We start from the raw sequence: 27,629 nt of genomic DNA, 5'->3' as shown, positions 1-27,629 counted from the left end.
AGTGAGTAAATGGTGAGCGTTGTGGCAGGGCGTGCGTGTGTCAGGGCGTGGAAGATACAGCAAGGCGTGGATTTGTGTCCTCTATATATAGTGGTCCCCTTGTAAAGAAAACGAGAATTGGTGAGTTTAAGAAGGAAGGGTGGCTTAAGTATTTTTTTATTTTTTTTTTAATACGTTAATGTTTATTTACTCAGATTTATTTAGTTGTTTTTCATGTTTCTTTTTTTGTTAGTCTGGAGTGTTAAAATCTCTCTCTCTCTCTCTCTCTCTCTCTCTCTCTCTCTCTCTCTCTCTCTCTCTCTCGTGGTAGTGACTCAGCTATGAATGGTGAAGAGGAGAGAGCAAGGATGGTGATGGTGATGAATGCTAATTAAACTGACAGTAGTAGTAGTACAGTAGTAGTAGTAGTAGTAGTAGTAGTAGTAGTAGTAGTAGTAGTAGAGTTGCCATGTCTTTGTAGCATTCACATATTACAAGGTCGCCAGCCCTCAAAACAAACACAGGAATTCCAACCATACACACACACACACACACACACACACACACACACACACACACACACTGTGATTCACCAACCTGTGTTTCCATTCATTTCAAACTTTATTCATTCATTCTTGTAACTAGTGATGTGTGAAATGGAGAAGGAGGAGGAGGAGGAGGAGGAGGAGGAAGACGAGAAGATTGTGTTTGTGTGTGAAAGTGAGAGTGAGAGGAGGAGGAGGAGGAGGACAAGGGCGAGGATGAAACAATGCTATAGGAGGAGGAGGAGGAGGAGTTATATTAAGAAGAAGAAGAAGAAGAAGAAGAAGAAGAAGAAGAAGAAGAAGAAGAAGAAGAATAAAGAGAAGAGCTGTTATTATAGGAGCTTAAGACGAAGGAGGAAAGAATTAGAGGAGAGAGAGAGAGAGAGAGAGAGAGAGAGAGAGAGAGAGAGAGAGAGAGAGATTGCGAAGGGGGGCCGATATAATATGGGAGATAAAAACAATTAAAGAAGGATGTTGGGAAAACAATAGAAGGAAGGAATGAAACGAATGAAGGAGGAGGAGGAGGAGGAGGAGGAGGAGGAGGAGGAGGAGGAGGAGGAGGAGTAACTGATAGCATTAGCATCAAGGAAGAACAAGTTTATCAGTTATCCACAAAACCTCTTGAGATAACACACACACACACACACACACACACACACACACACACACACACACACACACACACAGTCAACTAATTACAAGTCTAAACAACACACACACACACACACACACACACACACACACACAGAGAGAGAGAGAGAGAGAGAGAGAGAGAGAGAGAGAGAGAGAGAGAGAGAGAGAGAGAGGATATAACACCGTTTCTTTACTCAATTATTCTATAGAAGCGAACATTCCATGAAAAAGATAATGAGATCATGTCACTTATTTAATGAACTCTTCCGTCCGTTCATTTATTTCCTACCTTTGTTTCAAGAGAGAGAGAGAGAGAGAGAGAGAGAGAGAGAGAGAGAGAGAGAGAGAGAGAGAGAGAAAGATATTATTATGACAACCACCACTCCCTTTTCCTTCCCCTCCTCTCTCTCTCTCTCTCTCTCTCTCTCTTTAACAATATTACGTCAAACATCTCTGTTGACACCTTGCCCTTCCCTCCCTCCCTCCTCCCCCATCACACTTCCTCTCGGTTTCCCCCATCAGTAGCATGTCACTAGCCAACCCCAGCGCCTCCCCACATCTTCTCTTCTTCTCCTACCCACGTTTGACCATCCCCTGCCCAGCTGCTAACTCTGTACAGGGGCCTTAATCCCTTCTGTACTGGGACGCAGTTTTATATTGACTCTTGAGAATCATTAGACCATTTTATTGACATTAGGAAGGGTCTATGGAGGTCAGAAGATTAATTTAGCCTTTATCACACTGGCCTATGATACGCGGAACCAGGAACATCCGCTCTAGAAAGCTGGAACTTGCCCGGGATTAGCGGAACCAAGTTGGAATGGCTTCATATCCATCCCGGTTCTCCGTATGCTATCCCAATGGAAAAGTAAATATGATATATGTAATAAAAACCTTTCATTTGAACTAAAAAGAATGTGACTAAATTTTTCATATTGGAATATTAAATAATAGTTCATCAATTTAGAAAGGTAATATATATATATATATATATATATATATATATATATATATATATATATATATATATATATATATATATATATATCATGTCGATAGTTTGGGCTCATGGCAACCACTTCTGACTGTAAAGTTGCCATCGCGCACGTCTCAGCTTTTCTCTAGTTTCTTTTACTTTTCTTCAATAAGAGGAAGTGCAAATGCAGTTCCTGGACAAAGCACAGGCTGAGGTATAAGCGGCATGGTTTTGTTCTGGTTTATTTTGATTAGGCTTTGTCTTGGTTAGTGGGCCGTTTGCCTAGCATAACAAGAACACGGGCAGCTTGTGTGTGATAGTGTTCCTGGTTTCGTACCAAGAACCATGGCCCGCGTTCCGCGTATCATAGGCCAGTATGATAGCCCCGTTTAAGTCTTCACTATTTCAATCCCCCACATGAGTTTCTGAAGCTGTATAAAATCACCAAATAGTCACCAGAATGAATACAGAAACGCGTCATGGTACTGATGGGGTTAATCTCTTCAGTACCAGGACGTGTTTCCATATTCATTTTGGTGACTATTTGGTGATTTTATACAGCTTCAGAAACTCATGTGGGGGATTGAAATAGTGAAGCCTGTGGCCATTAATCGTAGCAAACCAGTCTTAAAATGCCTCAAAGTATTCCGCACTGTCTTAAAATATCTAGAAAATATGCCAAACTGTCTTAAAATGTCTCAAAATATGCCACACTGTCTTAAAATATCTAAAAAAAAAACATGCCAAACTCTTTCAAAATGCCCTGGAAAAAAAAAAAAAAAAACATGAGTTTCCATATATTCATTGTCGTTACTATTTGATGATTTTATACAACTTCAGAAACTCATGTGGGAATAAAAATCTTCTGACCTCCATAAACCCTTCCTCATGTAAATGAAACTGTCTAATCATAACAAAAGAAATCAAGGTAAAAATGCGTCTCAGTATTGAAAGGGTTAAGTGTATCTATGGTACTATGCTGTGAACGAGGGATGGTTACACACATTTTTTGTTAGACATTGTAGAATTAAAAGCTTTTCGTCTTATCTACTCTTCTTTATCTGTCCTTAACCTCTCTCTCTCTCTCTCTTCGCTGTGGTGCTGCATAATTTATCTTCCTATCTTCTCCTGTTTGTATGTCTTCTCTTTCTCTTATTCATATTCTGTTCGCCTCTCTAATGTTATAGTCAACCAGTATTCTCAGTCATTCATTCCTGTGACTTGATCTCTATAGGTTTCAAGACACTTATCCTTTCTCTTGATCGTTCTAACTGGCGTCTTTTTGGGATCTGGCGAGTTGAAATGGGTCTTTAGCTAATATTTCTGTTGTCCTTGTCCAGTTGCCCTTTAAAATAATAATAATATTAATAATAATAATAATAATAATAATAATAATAATAATAATAATAATCTTCATTTTTCCCCACTTCCTCCCCAATCCGTTTTCTCTAATCACTTCCTTCCCAATCCTCGTTTACTCTTCCCCCCCATCTCTCTCTCTCTCTCTCTCTCTCTCTCTCTCTCTCTCTCTCTCTCTCTCATCGTTTTCTTCCTCATCTCCTTTCCAGCTTTATTTTTTCTTCCCATCATAACATCTTTCCCAACAAACACATACTCTCTCTCTCTCTCTCTCTCTCTCTCTCTCTCTCTCTCTCTCTCTCTCGTAACCTTTGTCCCTCCTCATCCTGTCTCGTCACCTCATTCTTGCTCTCTCCTCTCCCCCGTCTTCCTCTCCCCCTTTCCCAACACCCCCACCATCGAAAGTTTACTTCACTCATAGATAACACCTGGGTTTTTTTTGAATGACTAAAGTGTGTGTGTGTGTGTGTACAGGGTGTTCCTCTCTTTCCTACAGGGTGTTCCTTCATCCTGATGCTGCCTGGAGCCTAACACTGTCATGTCGTTCATCTTCCTACTCCTCCTGGCCTACTGTGGTGAGTCTGTGCTATTAGAAACCATCAGAACACACACACACACACACACACACACGAGCGCGAGCGGAGTATGTAGGTTGTTTCATCAAGTAAGGAGCCGCCGTGTGTGTGTGTGTGTGTGTGTGTGTGTGTGTGTGTGTGTGTAGGCTGCTACGTAGTTTTCTTCGCACATCCGGACAGTCTGACAGTGGTATTCTGTAACACTTCTGTGCTTCACTTCCACTATTTCAAAAAGCTTTATTTAATTTTACATGATTTTTTAAAATTTTTATTTAAGGTGTTTTTACGGTTCTAGAGGCAGAGTGACAAGATCCCTAGATCATTAACTTGAGAAACACTCTTGAAAATACCGTTACTCATCTCTGTGGTCTTGGAAAAAAGTCGTTGGTACTTCGGCATGTGGTGTGGGTATGTTTGTGTCATAAAGCCGCTTCGGTATGCGGTGTACGCTTCACCTTTGTGATCTACAACAATCAAATACACTTTTTTCTTTCTATTTTGGTGTGTGGTGCACGTGCCATGAACCTCCTTTGGTAAGCGCTCTACAACGTGAAGAAAATATATATTTTTTTCCTCTCAAAAGATAAGAACATTTGTGTTGGTTTGGAGAGAGTGTCTGGTTAGGCGCAGGGGTGTCAAACTCATTTATCCCAAGGGGCCAGATTTCACCTTCACATTCAATGTGCGGGCCAGATAATCACGTATGACCATAATAATATTAATAATAATAATAATAATAATAATAATAATAATAATAATAATAATAATAATAATAATAATAATAATAATAATAGTAATAGGTAATTATATAATAATAATAATAATAATAATAATAATAATAATAATAATAATAATAATAATAATTAGGTAATTATATAATAATAATAATAATAATAATAATAATAATAATAATAATAATAATAATATATTCTACCTTCACTCGCGTTTGCACACACGTAATCAAAAGATAAACCAGTAAAGAAAAGGAAGCATCATTTACCTTAGTTCCTGGTCGTGCCGCGGGCCGCACATAGTAGTGTGGCGGGCCGCATGCGGCCCGCGGGCCGCGTGTTTGACACCCCTGGGTTAGGGAGTGTGAAACATGAGTGGGATGTCTGTTGGAATGTCAAAACTCCTGTCCCGACTCAACAAGGTGGTGTGGGTACAGTACCAGTACAGTACACGTGGTACAACAAGGTGGTGTGGGTACAGTTCTAATAGTACAGTACACGTGGTACAGCTGCCACACTGCACTCCGGCACAGACAGTGTCTCGATAGGCGCCCTGTGTTCCCTGCCGTGGTGTGATCTGCTGCTTGTTGGCATCTGAGTGTCCAAAGAACCCTTCAGGTGTTACAGCAGCTCAAGGGTTTTACAGCGAGGTCACACCACTTTGCAGGCTTTCCCTGTGGCAAATTTTACAATATTTTTAAAATTTTATTTCATTCAAGACGTATCATACCATTCAGTGCATGGAGTGATAGGCAGAGGTACCGAAGTAGTCTGTGACTGGATTACTGTTTCTGTGTAGTCACACGTGAACGTGCGCACATTTACGCCAGCAAACATGCAAGGCAATGGCGGACTTACCATTAGGCAACACTAAACGATTGCCTAGGTCCCCGAGTGTCTGAGGTCCCCATGAAACTCCTCATACACTTATGGTTAATAGAGGTTTTATTATTTGTACACATTATTTATGCTTTTTATTAAAATCCATTTGCTAAAATGCCAGCAGAATGATCATCCTATTAAGTGGATGTATAAAGAAAACTGGCCCTCCCTCCCTTCAAACAAACATCGGCTATCGGCCAAACAGTTCATTTAAACATCGGTATTGGCACAGAATTTCACATTCGGTGCATCCCTAAGATAAGGTGCGTATCTTTGCCTAGGGCCTCCAAATTCGTAAATCCGCCCCTGCTGCAAGGTACTCTAATAATCCGGAGCAAAGCTGCCTCGCCTTGTTTCACTGTCAGCCGACTCTTGCACACCATCAGGCCAAAGCCAGACAGTCATGGTGAGACAGCAAAGCGTTTCTGAATATCATGACTTTAATTAGCGTGGATGGTAGACAATGGTAACGACCTTGCACTTATCCATCATTGTTGCAGTGGCGGCTGGGTTGGCAGTGCGCCCCCCGAGGCTGGACGTGGGGCAGGAGGAGGTGATAAGGACGTCGGAACAAACACACTTCACACTGCGCTGCGAGGGAGACAAACCACTCAATTGGACATGGACCAGCTTGGTATGTAGTAGTAGTAGTAGTGTAGTAGTAGTAGTAGTAGTAGTAGTAGTAGTAGTAGTAGTATATAATAGCATCTTCTGTCATAATATAGTAGGTACCATCACTTTAACTACAACAACCACTACTGCACTACTTCTATACTCTTGTAAATGCTGAAAAAACAAAAACAAACATAAGTTTCTCCTATTACTTGGATTCAGAAGAAGCATGAAAGCTCTTCTGTGTGTGTGTGTGTGTGTGTGTGCCTCATCTCAGCCTCCTCCTTACAGCTTCCCGCAGAGTATGCCGAGATAGTGTCAGAGGAACAAGATGAAGCTGCCTACCCTCACGTGTCCACTCTGACAGTCACCGAAACTGAGAGAGGAGACACTGGCTTCTACCGCTGCCACTACGACGCCTACAACAGCCTCAAGGGGGACTTTGACAATGTAGCAAGCACCTATCTCTATGTCTATGGTAAGCCTCACTGCACAGCACTCTCTTCTTTCTCTGCCCTATTCTGTCCACTTATCTAATGCAAAAGTTAACCCCTTCAGTACCAGGACACATTTTCACATTCATTCTGCTTACTTTTTGGTGATTTTATACAGCTTTAGAAACTTACATGGGGGTTTGAAATAGGGAAGACTCTGGCCATTAAACTTCTGAAAATGTGCCCCAGTACTGAAGGGATTAACCAGTACTCTCAATCATTCATCTCTATCTCAAGAACACTCTGGAACTCCCTGCCTGCTTCTGTATTTCCATCTTCCTATGACCTGATCTGAGTCAAGGGTCTTATTAATTATATGACGACTTCATTTTAAGAGGGAGGTTTCAAGTCATTTATTCCTTCATTTTGGCTAAGTCTTTTGGATCTGCATGGGGACTGGCAACTAATTAAGCCTTTTTCTTCTCATTTTGTGTCACCATTGGTCAGTTTTCCCCTCTTAAATAAGAAAACATCTGTGGCGTTTGAAATTGTCCAGAGGGAAAGACAAAACATTCAAGAAAGCAGGATTTTAAGTAATGGTGATCCTGCCAATGCTTCCCTCACTTGAGTTGCTCCTGGTGAACTTAATTCCTCAGTGGAGATGGAAATGAAGGATCCAGGCAAGGAATGGTATGAGATTCCAACACTTCATTAATCCCTTCAGTACTGAGACACATTTTTACCTTGAGATTTGTGTATGATTAGACCATTATATTGACATGAGAAAGGGTCTATGGAGGTCAGAGAATTAATGGCCACAGTCTTCACTATTTTAACTCCTTCAGTACTGAGACACATTTTTACTTTGAGATTTGTGTACGATTAGACCATTATATTGACATTAGGAAACATCTATGGAGGTCTGAAAATTAATGGTCACAGTCTTCACTATTTTAATCCCCCACATATGTTTCTGAAGCTGTATAGAATCACCAAATAGCAAGCAGAATGAGTATGGAAATGTGTCATGGTACTGCAGGCGTTAATGAATCAGTATGTTTTGCAAGTCTGCCAAACCCAGTGGAAAGAACTATTTGCTTCATCTTAGAGAATGTACTGAGGAGTGATGAAAACTTTGCCTTTGCAGACGGAGAGCATGACTTTGTGGAGTCGAGAGCATTGAGCCACAAACCCGTGAGCACCAATCAAAAGCTGGTGCTGGACTGCCGCACCACACTGCCCACTACAACGCTGCAGCTGATGAAAGGAGCTGTTCCAGTACGTCCTCCTCTCCTTTCTCACCTCCATCTCACCTTCCTCCTCCATCACCTCATCTCTTTGTGCTTTACAGAGAGACAAGCTATGAAGACCTTTGACTTGCTTTTTTCCCTTCAAAACTTGCTCAATCATCTCTCCATTCTTCTAAGTAGTTCCTAAGAGAGGTATTGCCATTTTTGAAGGTGTTGATGTGGTTCTAGTGATAGTTGAAAGCACATTTTGCTTTGTGTGTGTGTGTGTGTGTGTGTGTGTGTGTGTGTGTGTGTGTGTGTGTGTGGTGTGTGTGTGTGTGTGTGTATGTGTGTGCCTTGTTTCTTAGCTTGTGTTGCCCCTACAGATGGACTTGTCGGACACACACAGAGTCCGCTGGGATCCAAAGATTGGCTTCACTCTGCTGAGCCTCACCGTTCATGACACTGCCATTTATGAGTGTCGGTCTGAGTCAACTGATGAAAAGCAACAATATTACGTCTTAGTGTCTCGTGAGTAAGGAATGAGTGAGTGAAGTTCAACAAAGAATACAAAGAAGTTACAAGGAACCAACAGCCCAACACTTGTCGTCACTATATGAAATGTCTCAGTTGTTCCATCTATTATCCTCTTCCAGTAATATGTCTCATCTTTTAAAGCTCAATATTGCCTTTTTCTTTTCTGTTCTATTAATCTTCGAGTGTATTTAAGAAGCAGTTTCCTCCTTGTGGCACAATTACAAGTGGTGTGGGTTCAGGTTATGAGTGTTTGGGTTAATCTCTTCAGTACCATGACACATTTTAATATTCATTTTACATACTTGCCATTTGATGAATTTATACAGCTTCAGAAACTTATGTGGGCGATTAAAATAGTGAAGACTGGCTATTAATCTTCTGACCTCCATAGACTCTTCCTAATGTCAATAAAATTGTCTAATCACACCCAAAACTCAAGGTAAAAATGCATCTCAGTATAGAAGGGGTTGAGAGTCATCTGTAGTGTTGCTCTAAAGTTTAAACAGAAGTGAAATGGCTATATAACTATGAAAAACTTCCTACATTTATTGATTTCTTGCTCTTCCCTCATCATAAACACATTCACTATATCTCATCTCATCTTTTCTTACGACTTTCCAGTGACTTATTTTTCATCAGTACTTTCTTTACTAACACTTGTGTCTATTTAGCAGCCACCTCATCGCTGGACGACCCAATCATTGATGAATTCCCTGACCCACACTACACTATTGGACATCCTTTCTCCCTCAACTGCACGGTAGCCAAGGGACAGCTCCAACCCATGCTGAGCTGGTCATATCCTAACACTGCTGCTGTAAGTGCCACCCTGGGCCCTGAGTCCTCTCCTGTTTCCTTTTTTCTGCTTGCATATCCTGAATTAGCTCTATTTTTTCTTCTATTTTTCTGTGCAGGAGGGAAACCAGCTAAGGTCAACAAAATATTAAGAAAAAGGCCCACTTGAAATGCTGGTCCACTTAAAGAATAGTACTGCTGGTCTTCAGTCTCTTTCCTCAATCACTAACCAGTCTGGCATGTTTCCTCTTATTCTTCCGGACACACATGACTTTCTTGTTGCTCTTTTAGTACACTGTTTTGTATTTTTTTCTCTTGAATTATGAATGTTGACTTAATCCTCGTCCTTGTCCTCCTCCTCCTGCTCCTGCTCCTGCTGCTCCTCCTCCTCCTCCTCCTCCTCCTCCTCCTCCTCCTCCTCCTCCTCCTCCTCCTCCTCCTCCTCCTCCTCCTCCTCCTCCTCCTCTTTTAGTCTACTGTTTTATATCTTTTTCCTCTGAAATTATGAATGTTGAACTCTTCCTCCTCCTCCTCCTCTTCTAGTCCACTGTTTTGTATCTCTGGAATGATGATTGTTCTGAGCACACCTGACCCTCTTATCACTCCTCTGCTCCACTGGCTCACTCCTGTCCCTGTGTGCTCCGCCCTACAGGGTTATGATGAGTCAACCGTTGATGAGGAGAAGAAAGTCACCAGCACCCTGCATGTCCCGTCAGCATCAAGGCAGGACTCTGGGGTGTATACCTGCACTGCCACCGACACCACCCACGCCACCACCACCGACTCCATCACCATCGCTATAAAAGGTAAAGAAGGAACAAGAATAAAAGGAGAAATTATTAAGGTCAGTAATGATAAAAGAAGAATCAATGAATTCAGGTCTGTTTCTGTCTTCTTCCTCCTCCTCCTCTATCATTTCCTTCCATCTCTTCAACAAAATGAAACTTTTATTTTTAATTTCCTTCTCCACACGATCAGGCATGGCTCTCAAACACAGGCAAGTGGTCTGTTCAACGATGAACTTTCCGCCTCTCTTCACATAACACTGAGTAGAGTGCTTGTTCTTTTATTGCTGGAAAACACTGAACACTGTTGGTGCCGGAGAGTGTTATGTCACTGCCAGACACACCAACTTTCATTGAGGAAGCAAGGGACTGTGGTGATCAGTGTGACTGGTAGTGAGTAAGCCAAATGTCTGTTCCACCACCTGCTAAAGACCAGTGTTCTAAAGCAGCACTTCTTCATGTAATAGAGTTATATCAGCAACACCCTTGTTTGTGGAATGTGAAGCTGGGCATATACAAAGACAAACAACTGAGCAGCATCCCCGCACACCATATCAGAGGGAATGAGAAAAATTGGTGTGTCCGTGACGGCTGACAACACCATTTGCCTTTTCCTACTTTCTTTCTTTTTCTCTTCACACAGGAAGTATTATGCTACACAACACTGTTCTCTTTTGACCTTTGATGTTGGGCACCATTGCGACTGTACCGCACACAGCCTGGATGACCGCTGTCTTGTGGTGTTGTGCTTTAACTGGGACATGGTTTGGACACCACTACTATTTGTTGTTCAGCGGGCAAAAATGGGAAATTTATCATTGAGCAGACGGTCGCTTATGTTTGAGAGCAATGCCTAATTGTGAGGATGGGCCTTTACTCTTAAAAATCTACCTGTAATCAACTAGACCCTTTTGAAACAGGTACAATGCTGAGGTGTTTGGTACGACACTTATTCTTACCCTTGACCTTTCATCCACAGACAAACTGGAGCCTTATGTTCGCATTGCCAGCATGGACAAGATCAGGGTGGAGGAGGGCAATGAAACACAGATCAAGTGGAGGGCTGAGGTGTCTTCCTACCCACCTGACCCAATCATTGTTTATCGCGACTGGCACGGCAATGTTCTGACGGAGAGTGAGAGGGTGCGTGTGTTTGTCTCTGTCTCTGTTGCTCTTCATTTTTTCTTCCTCCTCTTGTTGGATGAATATTTGTGTTGAGTGTCTCTTTACATTGATCTTCCTCTTTCTTCCTCCTGAAAATGTTTGTTTGTCATTGTCTTAGTGTTCCTCCTCCTCCTTTATATGTTCCTTCTTCTTTTTTCTTTCTTATTTTGTTTACTTACTCCTTCATCACCTAACCCTTTCTCAAGCTTCTCCTCCTCCTCTTCCTCTTCTTTCAGTTACTTTTCTTCTTCTCTGTCATTCTTTTCTCCTGGCCTCCTCCATGACCTAATCCTTTTTTAAGCTCCTCCTCTTTCAGTTACTTTTCTTCCTCTCTATCATTCATCTCTTCCTGCTCTCTTTTCTTACACATTCCTTTTGCATCACCCACTTCCTCTTCTTCCTCATGTCCTTTCAGAAATGCTTTACTCTCTCATCATGACTATTTTCCAGAGCTACAGATAATTAGCTACTCTTCTGTTAGTAATGTAAAAATCTTGTTAATCTGTCACTATAATCTTAAAAAACACCCTTGAAATCTCGTATTAATTCAACTAGAGCCATTTAAAAGTTTCCAAGAGGGTAGAAATCTTGTTAATCTGTCACTAGAACCACAAAAACACTCTTGAAAACTTGTGTCACTTTAACTAGAGCCTTTTGAAAGTGGAAATGTGGTGGTGTGTTTCAAAATAAGGTGACATTTTGATCTCTCTCAACACTGTGTTACTGATCTATTCCTCCTCCTCCTCTTTACTCTACAGATCAAGATATACAGCACTCCAAACTCCGCCTACCACTGGTTTGTTATTCAGAACTTTACCGCGAGTGACTTTGGCCAGTACACTGTCACCGCCACCACCACCAACAAGGCCGCCTCCAGTAACGCGTCTGTGGTCTTCGAGATACGCAGTAAGTCATCGTATATAAAGCCTTTTGAAATAGTGAAGGTGATGCATAGAAGTGTTTGAGTCATTGGATATTGTTTAAGTAAGCCTTTTGAAATAGTGAAGAAGTGCAGAATTAAGTGTTTGAGTCATTGTACATAAAGCCTTTTGAGATAGTGAAGATAATGCGCAGGAGTGTTTGAGTCATTGTATATTGTTTAAGTAAGTCATTGTACATAAAGTCTTAAAATAGTGAAGGTGATGCTCAGAAGTGTTTAAATCATTGTATATAAAGCCTTTTGAAATAGTACGTGGAGAAGTGCAGTGGTGTTTGAGAATACAAGCAACACAGTGACAGCAGAACACTGGAGAGCCACTGACCAGGGAGAAAATAAGTTCAGAAACGCTTGTGATTCTTGTCTAAAAAGCATTACGAGTGGAATCCCATCCCCTTCCCGTATACGTGTGAAATACAGAAGCACATGGCAGTGGTGTGTGTGGTGGGGTTCTAATAGTAACCACAATTATATCTAGTTTCAAATGTTTCATATGTTGTAGAAATAACTACAAACATTTCTGCTGTTTCAAATGTTCTAAAAATATCCACAATTATTTCTAGTTTCAAATGTTCTTAAAATAACCACAATAATTTCTGCTGTTTCAAATGTCCTAAAAGTAATGACAATTATTCATGCAGTTTCAGTGTATCAAATGCTCTAACAGTGACCACAATTTTCCCTTAGGTGCCCCCAAGGTAGAGTTACAGAATGTCGAACGGTATGTGTGGCCGCAGACAAGGCTCCAGGTTGTCTGCCATGTGCAAGGCTTCCCTCTCCCTTCCATCCAGTGGGAATTTCAGCCTTGTGTTGACGGGCTGTCTTGCTCCCCTTACGAAGCCATTAAGGTAAGGTTGCATAGGGAATGAGAGATTTATTTGTCTTCCTCCTTACTCATCAACCTTCATTTGTTTTCCTTCCTTCTTCTTTGTCTTTTCTTAATCTCCTTCTCTCTTCTTCCTTTTTCCAATTTTATTCCTCGTAGTGTTTTTATCTTGCAAGAGTAAATGGTTTTTTTCTTTATTTAATTTATATCTGTTAATCTCGCCTCCTCTTTCTTCTTCTAATAATAGTTAGTCCTCCTCCTCCTCCTCCTCCTCCAAATAACACCACCTCCATCCTTCTGTCCAGGTTCATGAAGGCTCCCTCAGCTATCCTCAGCCAGGCAATGTGGTCAAGTCCCTCTCCTCCCTCACTGCCAAGTCCTCAGGGTTCCTGCGGTGTGTGGCCAACAACACCCTGGGCTCCCACAACACCACTGGCCCTGTCACTGTCTCAGGTATGGCTCTGGGGGTGTTGTGGTGTTTCTGGGGTGTTTTTGGGGTGTTGTGTGGGTGTTGTGGTATTTCCTGGGTGTTTTGGGTGTTGTGGTGTTTCCTGGGGTGTTTTTAGGGTGATTTGGGTGTTCCTGAGGTGTTTTGGGAATATGCAGGGTTGTTTTGAGGTGTTTTGGTGTGTTGTGAGTTGTCTTGAAGTTATACTGGTGTGTTTTGAATTGTTTTGGGGTTATTTTGGTGTGTTATATTATTTGAGTGCATTATTCAGTTTGTTTTTGGGTGCTTAAGTGTTGTTTTGATTGCACACCACCACTGCTACTACCACTACCACCACTACTACTACCACTACCACTACTACTATTGTTGCAGATATCGGGGGCCTTCATGTTTTCAACCACACTGGTCTCCCCTCCGACAAGCTCACTATAATAGAAAATGACCACTTTGTGCTGAGGTGTGGTGTCAACAAACTCCACTTCAATAATGTGACGCTGAAGACTCCGCCAGCATTCCGTGAGTCTGTCCTGTGTTCTAAAATGCTTTGCTTTCTCACCATCACTGCTTTCCCAAGGCTCCAGTTGAAGATAGTCATGTTTTTAAGAGTATTTTTTATGGTTCTGGTGATAAATAAATAAATAAAGAATAAAGCAATTTTAAGAGTGTTTTTATGGTTTTGGTGATAGATTAGCAAGATTTATAGTTTATTAAAAGGAGAAACTGTCTTGAAAACCTGGCTAGTTGTCTCTGGCCTTGCAAAATTGCTGTAGTGAGAGGAGAAGGTGTTTCTGAATACAGGCATTAGTTCTGTATTCTCAAACACTATACCTCGATCCACACCACACCACGCCAAGCCATGCCACACCACGCCATGCCACACAGATTAACAAGATTTCAAGGGTGTTTAAGGTTCCAGTAATAGAGTAACAAGATTCACACACAGTTGAAAAGAGAAACATGCTTGAGGAAAGGATACAATTAACATGCTAGAATTATGAATCCTTTTATGAAGCTAAACAAAACAGGAAAGGAATGAATGAAAGAAGGCAAGCTTGACTGACAGAGAGAGAGAGAGAGAGAGAGAGAGAGAGAGAGAGAGAGAGAGAGAGAGAGAGAAAGCTAACTAGAATCTCAAGTAACTAAAGAAACTAAACAAAACAGGAAAGGAAGAAATGAAAGAAGGCAAGCTTGACTGACAGAGAGAGAGAGAGAGAGAGAGAGAGAGAGAGAGAGAGAGAGAGAGAGAGAGAGAGAAAGAGAGAGGAGAGAGAGAGAGAGTAACAAAGGCTTCATATCTTCCACAGCGGGTCACGTGAAGGAAAAAGACACCAAATATTCATTCGTACGAGAGGTGCAGTTGCTATGGGTGACGAGGGCGGTGGAGGGGAGGTACGTCTGTGTTGCCGTGGCGAACGAGGGGAATGGCACCGTGCAGATGAAAAAAGTGACTGTCAGCGTTAGAGGTATGTTGTTGTTGTTGTTACTGTTGTTGTTGTTGTTTTATTCCTTGTTATTTTTTTCTTTTCTTTTTTTATGTTACGGCCTGCGGTCCCTGAAGAGCAAGAGTGGCACAGGCAATGTTATTTATAGTGGTACCCATATTAGGGCCCATATCACCACCCAAGCACATCTTTGGTGTGAGGCAATAACACCTCCACCTAGAACCTGGGTATCATGGTGACATGTAGGTAACTTTAAACCACTCGACAAATGGCAAAGTTTCAAGGCTGTACGTGGTGGGATTTGAACCTAGGCTTGGACGTCTGCCCGATCCCATGCTCACCACCTTATCCACTTCGCCACCACCTCCATATTATTTATTTTATTTTTTTTTTTTTTGCTGGTGTTGTTGTTATTGTTATTGTTGTTGTTGTTGTTGGTGATGGTGGTGATTTTGTATAGTTTTTTTCTTTTCCTTTTTTTTTCTTTTTTTCTCCTATTTCTTTTTCTCCATCCTCTTCTTTTTTTCATTTATCTATTTACTTAACCATCCTCTTTATTTATTTATTTACTTAGCCATCCTTTTTTGTTATTTATTTCTTTATCTACTAATGTACCTCGTTTTTTATTTACTTATTTAATTAACTATCCTCTTTTTTATTTTATCCATCTAGCTATCCTTCTTTTTTTTTATTTATCTATTATCTAGCCATCCCCTTTTTTATTTATCTATCAAACTATATTTTTCCTCTTTTTTTTTATTTATCTCATTATCTACCTATGTACCTTTTTTATTTACCTTTTTAATTAACTATCCTGGTTTATATTTTATTCATCTATTTATCTACTTATCCCCTTTTTTATCTATCTGCCTATCTAACTATATTTTTCCCCAACAGATGAGGTAAAGGTGGATTTCAAAGCAGATTCCAACATGGCCAGCAATGAAACGTTGGAAGTAAAAACTGGTGATGACTTGTTCCTCAACTGTACTGTCTATGGAACACCAACGCCCACTGTTACCTGGATGAAGGTTAGTGGTGGTGGTGGTAGTAGTAGTAGTAGTAGTAGTAGTAGTAGTAGTAGTAGTAGTAGTAGTAGTAGTAGTGGTGGTAGTAGTAGTCATAGTGGCAGTAGTAGTATTAGTAGTAGTTCTTGTATTATTATTATTATTGTTATTATTATTATTATTATTATTATTATTATTATTATTAGTAGTAGTAGTAGTAGTAGTAGTAGTAGTAGTCATAATAGTAACCTAACCTAACCCAATGTAACCTAACCTAACCTAACCTACCCTACCCTACCCTCACCGCACCTCACCTAACCCCACACCACCTCATCTCACCGCAGGACAACATGCCACTGACAAACACGTCCGACTTTTTTGACAACGAGAGGACGGTGCTCTCGGATGACGGGCAGAGGATAGAGGTGAGGCTGCTGCGGCGGGAGGACCATGAGGGCGTGTACACCTGCCATGCAAAGAACAGAGTCAACTTTGTCACAGGAAAGCTTCAGCTTACTTTTATTTCTGGTCAGTGAGTGGTTAGTTTTTTTTTTTTTTTTTTTTTTTTTTTTCATGTACAAGTGGCAATCTTTTTTTTTTCTTATTTTCTTTTCTTGGTTGAGAGAGTGGTGGAGTTTTTTTTTTTTTTTTCAATTTTTTTTTTGCTTTTTATTTTCCTTCATGTAAGCAAGTAGTCTTTTTTTTTCTTGTCTTTTATTAATTTTTCATGTTCTTTGTTTTCTTTTTTCTTTTGTTTATTTTTCCTTGCAAGACAGCGATGGTTCTTTTTTTTTTTTTTTTTTCTTTTTTTAATATAAGCAAGTGGTGGTCTTTTTCTCTATTTTTTCTTCCTTTTTTTTCATGTTAGAGAGTGAAAGTTATTTTGTTTCTATTGTTTCTGGTGAGCAATGATCTTTTTTCTTTCATTTCTTGAGAGAGTTGTCGTTTTTTTGTTTTCTTTCTTTTTAACGTAAGAGAGGAAATCTGGCCAAGCTATAAAAAAAAAAACTGAACCAGAAAAGGCTCTCATGTGTTTACCAGCTTGTGGCTTACAGGACCTGAGCAGAACCGATGTGGTCACTTGTTGAAAAAATTATAACTTATCATTACCTTATTATTACCTTATTACTACCTTATTATTACCTTATTACACTTAGTCCATTATAACCTACAAGTGTCTAGAAAATATTCTTTGTGTTACTTTGAACCACTGTATTTTCTTTTCTGTCTGTCACTGCCCTTCAAAAATAGTACTAGGTTGATACACACACACACACACACACACACACACACACACACACACACACACACACACACACACACACACACACACACAAAGATAGATTGATATTTATTGACCACAACCAAACATTATAGTTACAGGAGGACTTCAAAGGTGTGGTCCATCAAAATGTTTCCTTTAAGAACCTGTAAGTGGCTTAAAACAGAATAAAACTTGGTACACATAAAACATCCATTTATACAAATAAAACACACACACACACACACACACACACACACACACACACACACACACACACACTGCGTAGTGTAGTGGTTAGCACGCTTGACTCACAATCGAGAGGGCCGAGTTCGAGTCCCGGCGCAGCGAGGCAAGCCTCTTAATGTGTGGGGTGTGTTCACCTAGCAGTAAATAGGTACGGGATGTAACTCAAGGGGTTGTGGCCTCGCTTTCCTGGTGTGTGGAGTGTGTTGATGTGGTCTGAGTCCTACCCGAAGATTGGTCTATGAGCTCTGAGCTTGCTCCGTAATGGGGAAGACTGGCTGGGTGACCAGCAGGTGACCGAGGTGAATTACACACACACACACACACACACACACACACACACACACACACACACACACACACACACACACACACACACACACACACACACACACACACATAGTAAAAAATTGAGGAAGGTAAGATGTCTGAGAGATGTTAAAAAATATAGTTTCCTGCAAAGATGTGTTGAGACGTGGAACAGTTTGAGTGAAGAAGTGGTGTCAGCAAGGAGTGTGCATAGTTTTAAAGAAAGGTTGGATAAGTGTAGATATGGAGACGGGGCTTATGAGCATAAAGCCCAGGCCCTGTAAAACTACAACTAGGTAAATACACCCTGTCAACCTTTCCCCTTCCCTCCACAGACCGAGGCCTCACCACAACAGCCAAGATAGGACTGGCGGTGGCATTCATCGGCATTGCTATCCTCATCATCACCGTCGTCATTCTCTTCAAGCGAGTCAAGACTGAACGCAAGTTTAGAAAATCCTTCCGAGCAAATGAACTGTATCTGTTTGAGAAGGGCAACATTGGCCAGCTCAACCCGGACTGTTCTGCCGACGAGCAAGCTGAACTCCTCCCTTATGGCCAGGAGTGGGAGGTGTCCAGAGAGCAGATATCCCTAGGTGTGTGGTGCGAGGAGTGGTGAGGGGTGGAGGTAGTGGGTGGTGTCTTGAAATGCATTGTGCCACCATCAGGACATTTCTTAAAAGCCACAGAAATGGTTGTTCAGGTTTTTGAGGGTGTCTTCCACATTAACAAGGCAGAACTGATGTTGATTTATTCTAGAATCCTGTGAACTCATTTGAAAGTCTCACTAGGAAAATATTCAAAGACCACAGAGATATTTATTCAAGTTTCCAAGGGTATTTTTCTCATTAACGAGGCAGAATCTTTGTTAATTACCTTTGAATCATGGGAAATCCCTTGAAAGTCTTGCTAGAAAAATATTCATAGGCCACAGAGATGGTTATTCAAGTTTCTAATGGCATTTTCCCCATTAACAAGACAGAACCAATGTTATTTATACCTAGAAACATGTGAAGTCCTTTAAAATCTTAGTAGGAAAATTTTCAAAGACCACAAAGATAACTAGCAAACTTCTCATAGCCATTTCTTTCAATATCACTTCTCTATTCATGTCTTTCTATTTCATTTCTCTGCTGAAGTCACATATATCAACTAGAACCATCAAATTACACACTACCACTGTCACCACCACCACCACTACTCTTACAGGCAAGCAGTTGGGTTCTGGTGCCTTTGGACGAGTGGTGAAGGCCAAGGTGACAGATCTGGACGGCCCTGGCACCACCACCGTCGCCATCAAGATGTGCAAGAGCCAGGCGGAGCAGTCTCAGGTCCGCGCCCTTGCCCTGGAGCTCAAGATAATGATTCACCTGGGAAAGCATCTCAATATTGTTAATCTCATGGGGGCCAACACTGTCCACATTGGGAAAGGTGAGAAGATGAAGGTAGTGATGGTGAAAGTAGGGAAGCAGACAGTGAGTTAAGATATAAGAGTATTTAGACAAATTTAAAGTAGTATATTATGGCAGATTAAGGCCAAACACAGATGTGAACTTAAGAGAAAGGTGTAAAAGCAAGGAAAAACGCAACAAAACACAGGAAAACATAGAAACAGATAAAAACTTGCCAGAAAGAGTATAATATAAGGAAAAATTTGATAAAGCTCAGCAAAAAACAAAGAAACAAAGGGAAATTTAGAAGAAAGAGAATGAAATCAAGGAAGACATAACAAAACTTGCCAAAAACATAAAAACACATGGAAACTTATAAAGAAGAGTACATAACAAGGGGAAACCTAACAAAACACACTGAAAACCATGGAAACAGATGGAAATTTACAACAAAGATCGTAATAATAAGGGAAAACTTTACAAATCTCAACAAAAAATGGGAAAAAAAGTAGCGACAAATCCACGAACCTTCAGAAACACACGAAAAACAAAAGATAGTATAAAACAAGGAAAAACTTTTGTAAAACTCACTGGGAAGCATAGAAACACAAGGAAACTTACAAAAAAGAATAAAAAACAAGAAAACTTTACAAAACACAATGAAAAGAAGAAAGAAAGCAAACAAGAAATCCATGAGCCTTCACAAACACAGGGAAACTTGTCAAAAAAATATAAGAACAACAAAAACTTTACAAATATCAACCAAAAAAAGGGAAAAAAACAAACAAACAACAAATTCATGAGCCTTCACAAATACACGAAAAACAAAAGAAAGAGTGTAAAACAAGGAAAAACTTAACAAAATTCACAAGGAAACTTACAAGAAAGAGTACAAAACAAGGAAAACTTAACAAAACTCACTGGAAAGCATAGAAACACTAAGAAAAAAACTTAGAAAACTTAGAAAAAACAAAATAAAAACGACAAAAAAAAAAGTCGGGGAAAAAAGATTAAATTAACCTCGACAACTTAATTCCAGGAGAGCTGTGGATCCTGGTGGAGTACTGTCGCTTTGGCAACCTCCTCGTGTTCATGCATCGCCATCGCAGGAGCTTTGTTAACCAGATTGACCCGACCACTGGCCACATCGACACCACCAAGATGACCCAAGACGCCGGCAGCCTCGTCTCACCGCTCTCTCCCGCTGGCAGGTGAGACAAATATTTGGCTCGCAGTTATTTTTGTACACCAAGATCAGTTTGTGTGTTTCTTTGTGTATTTTAGGTGATTTTGAGTATTTTTGCCTTTTTTTTTTTATCTTGATTCTTGCTCACTTTTTTTTTGTGCACCAAGATAATTTTTTTTTTTTTTTTTTGTATTTTAGGTGATTTTGAGAATTATTACTTGATTTTTTTTTGTGTGTGTATTTTAGGTGACTGAGTATTTTTGCTTCTTTTCTAATCTTGATTCTCATTCTTTGAGGTGAATCTGAGTCTATTTTCATATTTTTCTGCTATATTTGTTGTACTTTTGCAGGTTTTATCTAATCTTTTCTTGCTTACACTTCCTTTTATTTCCTCCACCTGTTGTCTTGCTAATCTTCTCCTTCCCACACATCCTCTTATCTTTTCCTCATGGTGTCTTGCTAATCATCTCTTTCCTTCAGTTCCTCTAATCTCTTCCTCTTGGTATCTTGGTAATCTTCTCTTTCCCTCACTTTCTCTTATCTTCTGTGCTTGGTATCATGCTAATCTTCTCTTTCCCACACTTATTCCTCTTATCTTCTCTTGGTATCTTGCTAATCTCTTACACTTCCTCTTATACTCTCTTGTCTTGCTAATCTCTTTCCCACTTTTCCTCTTGTATTTCCACCAATGATGCCCTAACTCAAGAGACCTTTTTGCTAATGTTCCCTCACACTTCCACTTGTCCCCAGCTGGCGCCATGACACCTCCAGGGGCAGCACCAGTCACGATAATTTCTCAATACCACACGGAACACCACAAGCACACAACCCCATGTACAACACAAGCACCGGAGCGCATTTCCTGTTTCCAAGCAATGCGAACCCTACAGAAGCTGCCAGCTCGGATGTTTCAGGATCCTGCTGTGGGGATCCGAAGAGCCCGGCCACCACCATCAGTACTGCAAGTGACGGACGCACTCAGAACCTTTACTTCACGTCCACCTCTGGCTCCAGTGTCTCGCAGGCCCCACATTCAGGTAGTGCAGGGTGTTTTGGTGTTTACTGGTTCACTGGTTGCCTATTTTCAGTGTTTTTCTGAAGGGTGTTTGTGGTGGTTTTGTGGTGTTTTGGTAGTGGTAGTGGTAGTGGTAGAAGTGGTGGTGGTAATAGTGGAAGGAGGAGGAGGAGGAGGAGGAGGAGGAGGAGGAGGAGGAGGAGGAGGAGGAGGAGGAGGAGGAGGAGGAGGAGGAGGAGCTCTTAACTCAATCAAACAACACAAACAACAACACATTCACAAACATTACCATTACCACCACCACCACTACCATCACCACCACACACAGACGCTCCATGCTCACCACCACACATACAGACACCCTTTTCTCACCACCACACCATTTACCGCACCACAGAGGAGGGGATGCTGGACTCCCACGGCAAGGCAATGGCACATGAGGTGGGGAGTGTGCCGGGGGTCAACACTCCCTTCACCACCAGTCATCTCGTGAGCTGGGCCTGGCAGGTGGCTCACGGCATGGACTACCTCGCCAGCAGGAAGGTAAGACTCAATCACTCGTTTTCTGTTGCTCTGTTGCAGTTTTTCATGGTGTTTTTCAAGATCTGTTTTCAGTAAGGTAAAAGGCTAAATTTGTTATCTGTTCCGTTTTCTCCCAAGCGTCACCTCATAAATAAGATTATACACTAGAGCTCCTGTTTTCTATTGCTCTGTTCCCTTCCTGGTCTGTTTTTAAAGGCTACAGTGAGATGAGACACTAAATTTATTATCCATTGTTTTCTCCCAAGCGTCACCTCATAAATAAGATTATACACTAGACCACCTGTTTTCTATTGCTTTGTTCCCTTCCTGGTCTGTTTTCAAAGGCTATAGGAAGGTAAGATGCTAAATTTGTCATCTGTTCCATTTTCCCCCAAGCATCGCCTCATAAGTAAGGTAGGACACTAGACTTCCTGTTTTCTGTTGCTCTGTTCCCTTCCTAGTCTGTTTTCAAAGGCTACAGTAAAGCAAGACACTAAATTTATTATCAATTCTGTTTTGCTGCAACATTGCCTCATCAACAAGGAGAGAGAGAGAGAGATTTGCATACAATTATACCATTTCATTTACATTAGCAAGAGTCTATAGAGGTCAGAAGATTAATGGCCACAGTCTTCACTATCTTAATACCCAATGTAAGTTTCTGAAGCTGTATAAAATCACCAAATAGTAAGCAGAATGAATATAGAAACACATCATGGTACTGAAGGGGTTAATGTGGCCCTAGTACTAAAAACTCTTCCCACCTCTGAACTAGACTAACACCACACCAAGTCTCCTTCCTCAGCACCTCTGTCTAACCCCTCCTGTGTGTTCCCCGGCAGGTGCTACACGGTGACCTGGCTGCCCGTAACCTCCTCCTGGCTGATGATAATGTGGTGAAGATTAGCGACTTTGGTCTGTCCCGGGATATGTACAAGAAAGATGTTTATATGAAGAAGTCGGATGTGAGTTTTAGATGTTATTGTTGTTGGTGGTGGTGGAAGTAGGAGTCTTTGGAAATTGTGTAGATGGATAGATAGGTTATAGATAGATAGGAAGAAATGATACTCATGTTCTCAGGAATTTTTTTTATATATTCTTGTAAGAAGTTGAAGAAAAAGAATGATGGGGAAATAATAATGGTAATAATGATGATACGAGAATATATCCTACTACTACTACTACTACTACTACTACTACTACTACTACTACTACTACTACTACTACTACTACTACTACTACCACCACCACCACCACCACCACCACCACCACCACCACCACCACCAAAACCAAAACCTGCCCAACCACAACAGAAACACAAACATAAACAACAGTATCAAACACAAGAGAGAGAGAGAGAGAGAGAGAGAGAGAGAGAGAGAGAGAGAGAGAGAGAGAGAGAGAGAGAGAGAGAGAGAGAGAGAGAGAAAATCAATCCCCAAGCACCACCACCACTCCCTCCACAGGATCTCATGCCAATTAAGTGGATCTCAGTGGAGGCAATAAGGGATCGGATCTTCAGTGTGCAGAGCGACGTGTGGGCGTTCGGCGTGACTCTCTGGGAACTGTTCTCTCTGGGCACCACTCCCTACCCTGGGATAGAGGTCAACAAGGACTTCCTGCAGCTCCTGGAGGATGGCTACAGGATGGCTTGCCCTAAATACGCTAACCAGGATATGTAAGCATGGGGAAGGGTGGAGGAAGGATGGGGAAAGGATGGGGAAGGTTAGGGAAGTGAAGGGATTGTAGATGGGGAGGTAAAATTGTCTAACCACACCCAAAAATCAATGTAAAAAGTTCATATTAGTATTGAACGGGTTAAAAAGTCTAAAACATCTCAAAAATTAAGCTACAACCACACGCTTTATCTCCGTCACTAACACCAGCCGCTCTGTGTCCTCAGCTATGACCTTCTGCTGGAGTGCTGGGACGCTGAACCCATGGACAGACCCTCCTTTATGGAAGCCCTCCATCGCCTTGGCTCCCTCATGCAGCCTGACGTCAGAGAGGTGAGCCACATGTTTATCTGGTTGTGGTTTAATGCAAGAATAAACAAAACTCCTTCACTGGTAAACTACGAAACACAGTACATTAATATTCCTAACTTATTGCTCCATCCTGATTCCTGATGCAAGAATAAACTATAGACTTCTTTACTTCATCTCTTTCTCAGGTAAATTGAGAAACACTGTACCTTAATATTCCTAACTTTTTATTCCACCCTGATTCCTGATGTGAGAATAAACTAAACTCCTTCATTCCATACCTGACTGATAAACGGAGAAGCTGTGCCCTTATCATTCCTAACTTAAGAATGAACAAAACTGCTTCACTCCTTCATCGCTGCCACTGATAAACTAAGAAACACTGTGCTTTAACCCCTTCAGTTCCATGACACATTTTCATAGTCTTCCTTCTTACTATTTGGTGATTTTATACAGGTTCAGAAATTCATGTGGAGGATTAAAACAGTGAAGACTCTGGCCATTAATCTTCTGACCCATAGACCCTTCCTAATGCAAATAAAATCATCTAATCACACCCAAAACTCAAAATAAAAATTGCGTTCCAGTACTGAAGGGGTTAATACTTCTAACTTGATATTCCACCCGATTCCTAATGCAAGAATAAACTATAGATTTCTTTACTTGATCCCTTTCACTAATAAACTAAGAAACATTGTGCTTTAATACTCATAACTTACTATTCAACCCTAAATCCTAATGCAAGAGTAAACAAAATCACCAAAACACCCCTTGACACACTCCCGGATCACTGTAAACCACTACCGTTCCTCACCAGGAGTACCTCAACATGAACGACCTGTACATGAAGATGAACGAGGAGCGGTTTAAGGAGCAGCCGGATTACCTCAACATGCTGACACCTCCTGACTACGAGAACATGACCAATAAGATGCCGGATGATGACACCAAACCTCACTACGTCAACATGGAGGTGAGTCTGTCGGTATAGCGAGGGACAAGGCAAGGAGGTAATGGTAGTCTGTGAGAGGGTTCTGTGTGTGTTGGTGTATCACTAAGAAGTAATGGCAGTATTTTTGAGAGGGTTCTGTGTGTGTGTTGGTGTATTGCTAGGAAGTAACGGTTTTATTTTTGAGAGAATTGTGTGTGTTGGTGTATCGCTAGGAAGTAATGGCAGTGTTTTGGAGAGGGTTGTGTGTGTGTGTGTTGGTGCATCTCTAGGAAGGAATGGCAGAATGGTACTGAAGAGATTAAAGACCTAAACACACTCTATATTGCTTAAAGGTGGCAGGAGGTGGCAGAAATGGCACAAGCACCAGCAGCCAGCACCAAGCCACCATACAGTCCCCTGAGGTGGTTAGTTACTGCAACCTGAATCTGCCTGATAGCCTCGCCGTGCCACCTGCTCAGACCACCCCACACTACCTCCCCATGGATGCCACTAGACACTCCCCAAGCCCAAGACACTCCCCAAGCCCTGAGGATGATGTCTTCACCCCCGGCCCAGATGAACGCACCAGGTTAGTTGAATAAGATAAGATAAGATTAGATTTACTGTATTACCAAATTTCAAATATGAGGAATATAAGGAATTTACAAGCATTTCTTCAGCATTCTATCTCTAGCATTCCTGAGTTCTTGTCAATGGTATAATGGTTTTCAAAGGATTTTATAGTTTTGGTGATAGTTTTTAAAAGGCCTAGTAAAGTTTGTGACTCCTGCATCCTTAAAAAACAAGGAATTTACTAGCATTTCTTCAGCATTGTATCTCTAGCATTCCAGGGTTCCTATGAATAGTATAATGATTTTCAAAGGACTTGTTTAAGATTTTGGTGATAGTTTAAAAGTTCTAGTAAAGTTTGTGATTCCTGCATCCTTAAAAGACAAGGCATTTGCACACATTTCTTCAGGATTCTTGTTGATGTTTTTTTTTTATGGTTTGGTGATAGTTTGAGTAGGTTTAGTAAAGTTGCACCAAGTTAGTTAGGTTTGTGACTCCTGCATCCTCAAAAAAACAAGAAATTTCTTCAGTATTTTATCTCTAACGTTCTTGGGTTCCTGTGAATAGTATAATGGTTTTCAAAGAGTTTGTTTATGGTTTTGGTGATAGTTTAAGAAGGTCTAGTAAAGTTGGTGTAGTATTAAAGGGCGGTACACTCACAAATACGCTCACAATTTATTCTCCATCCACAGGTTCACGTTTGCAAAGGACGGAGATAAATCGTCGCCAAATAAAGAAGACAAATTACCGTTTCTGCAAAACAACGAGGCAAGAGGGAAAAACTCGGTCTCAGAAAACGACAGTCTCATCACGTAGCCCATGGTGAAGCGATGGTGATGCTGGTGATGATAATGCTATGTTCCTCTCACCTCATCGTCACCACACACTCAGTATTGGAATGTGGTGTATGAATATTGTTTGTGAAAATACGGGTGGTTGTATTTTCAAAGTCCTTCATCACTGTCATCATTCATCACCGTACCTTTGTCAATTTATAGGAAAAGTTTGGTGATTTTGTACAAATAGACACTTAGTACTCTCTTGTCACTCATCACTCAGTCACTCAGTCATCACAGTCACCATCCATCACTCATCACATTTATCACTCACCATTTTCACCACTCATCACAATACACCAAATGATTATAGTTTAGTAAGTCCTCATCTCTAACCAAACCTTTAACACTTTCAGTACCACGACACATTTCCATATTCATGCTAGTGACTATTTGGTGATTTTATACAACTTCAGAAATTTATGTGAGGGATTAAAATAGCGAAGACTGTGGCCATTAATCTTCTGACCTCCATAGACCATTCCTAATATCAATAAAATGGTCTAATGATACACAAACTCACATTCTCATATGCATTCTGGTGACTATTTGGCCATTTTATACAGCCTCAGATACTTATGTGGGGGATTAAAATAGTGAAGACCTTGGCCATTAATCTTTCAACCTTCATAGACCCTTCCTGATATCAATAAAATGGTTTCGTACATAAATCTCAAAGTTAAAAGCGTTTTGCATTACTGAATGGGGTTAAAACAGCTTGAGAAACTTAAACGGGGGATTGAATTAGTGAAGACTGTGGCCATTAATCTTCCGACCTCCATAGACCCTTCCTAATGTCAATAAAATGGTCTTGTACACAAATCTCAAAGTAAAAATGTGTCCCAGTACTGAAGGGGTAAATTCCAGACACCAGTGAGAGGCAGGGGTGAGGTGGTGTGTGCTGTGGGGCCTTGGTGTGAATGTGTATGGCCTGCTGTGGTGCTCCTAATCTCTTATCAACTCCTGGCAAGGTTAAAAGTGTGAATGATTGGATTACCTGCCTCTGTGCCTCCTACTGTCCTGCCTCTGTTTTTTTTTTTTTTTTTATCTAAGTTAGCCTTGAAATTAATAGTGTTTTGTTTGTGACAATTTTATGTGTCAACTATTCTCTGTGGAAAACTATTTAATGTCTAGGCTGTGTTTCTTTCTTTTTTCTTTTTTTTTTTTTTTTTATCTTTTTTTCATGTTTTCTGTTGTTGCTTGTATCTAACGTCATTATTTTGTTGCTGTCTGTCTTCTCCTGTTCTGTTATTTGTTTATATTGTTAAATTTATTCTCTCTCTCTCTCTCTCTCTCTCTCTCTCTGTTCCAGCATGAAGGTTTAGTTTTTCCAGTCTCTGCATATAGTTAGAATATGCAAGCTGCATATTCTAACTGGGGTCTTATTAAAGTGCATAGTATCTTCTTCATCATTCCTTCATCTAGGTAGTGGAATGCAAGACCAATATTTTGAAGCATGTTATATGTTTTCCAAAATATCT

The 27,629-nt window shown here is 40.8% G+C and overlaps 1 protein-coding gene across 2 annotated transcripts; it reads left to right on the top strand.

The window, feature by feature from the left end:
• Positions 1 to 27,629, top strand: LOC123512736 (vascular endothelial growth factor receptor kdr-like). Of its 2 annotated transcripts, none has more exons than XM_045269305.1 (27): positions 1 to 120; positions 3,989 to 4,067; positions 6,181 to 6,314; positions 6,584 to 6,770; positions 7,874 to 8,004; positions 8,342 to 8,486; positions 9,167 to 9,309; positions 9,940 to 10,093; positions 11,052 to 11,215; positions 11,995 to 12,142; positions 12,861 to 13,021; positions 13,305 to 13,452; positions 13,820 to 13,963; positions 14,752 to 14,910; positions 15,787 to 15,920; positions 16,241 to 16,424; positions 18,048 to 18,308; positions 18,922 to 19,143; positions 20,143 to 20,314; positions 21,040 to 21,326; positions 21,702 to 21,847; positions 22,669 to 22,791; positions 23,293 to 23,504; positions 23,730 to 23,835; positions 24,629 to 24,784; positions 25,096 to 25,331; positions 26,005 to 27,629. In XM_045269305.1, exons 2-27 carry the CDS (start codon positions 4,031 to 4,033, stop codon positions 26,126 to 26,128), a joined length of 4,218 nt encoding a protein of 1,405 aa, XP_045125240.1. In that variant the 5' UTR covers positions 1 to 120; positions 3,989 to 4,030; the 3' UTR covers positions 26,129 to 27,629. The 2 variants fall into 2 exon arrangements, with proteins under 2 accessions (XP_045125240.1, XP_045125239.1); XM_045269304.1 differs by having other exon boundaries at positions 9,164 to 9,309.

This window comes from Portunus trituberculatus, chromosome 34, assembly GCF_017591435.1.
Source record: "Portunus trituberculatus isolate SZX2019 chromosome 34, ASM1759143v1, whole genome shotgun sequence".
Taxonomy (NCBI): Eukaryota; Metazoa; Arthropoda; class Malacostraca; order Decapoda; family Portunidae; genus Portunus; species Portunus trituberculatus.
The sequence above is the reverse complement of the archived record's forward strand: the minus strand, read 5'-3'. Positions and strand labels throughout refer to the sequence as shown.

What these genes read in the sequence shown, in the direction of transcription:
- LOC123512736 (XM_045269304.1), top strand. Translation starts at nt 4,031, where the DNA reads ATGTCGTTCATCTTCCTACTCCTCCTGGCCTACTGTG. An exon ending in TTTATATGAAGAAGTCGGAT is followed by an intron (nt 22,792 to 23,292) that starts GTGAGTTTTAGA and finishes CTCCCTCCACAG; the next exon opens with GATCTCATGCCAATTAAGTG. An exon ending in GGCCCAGATGAACGCACCAG is followed by an intron (nt 25,332 to 26,004) that starts GTTAGTTGAATA and finishes CTCCATCCACAG; the next exon opens with GTTCACGTTTGCAAAGGACG.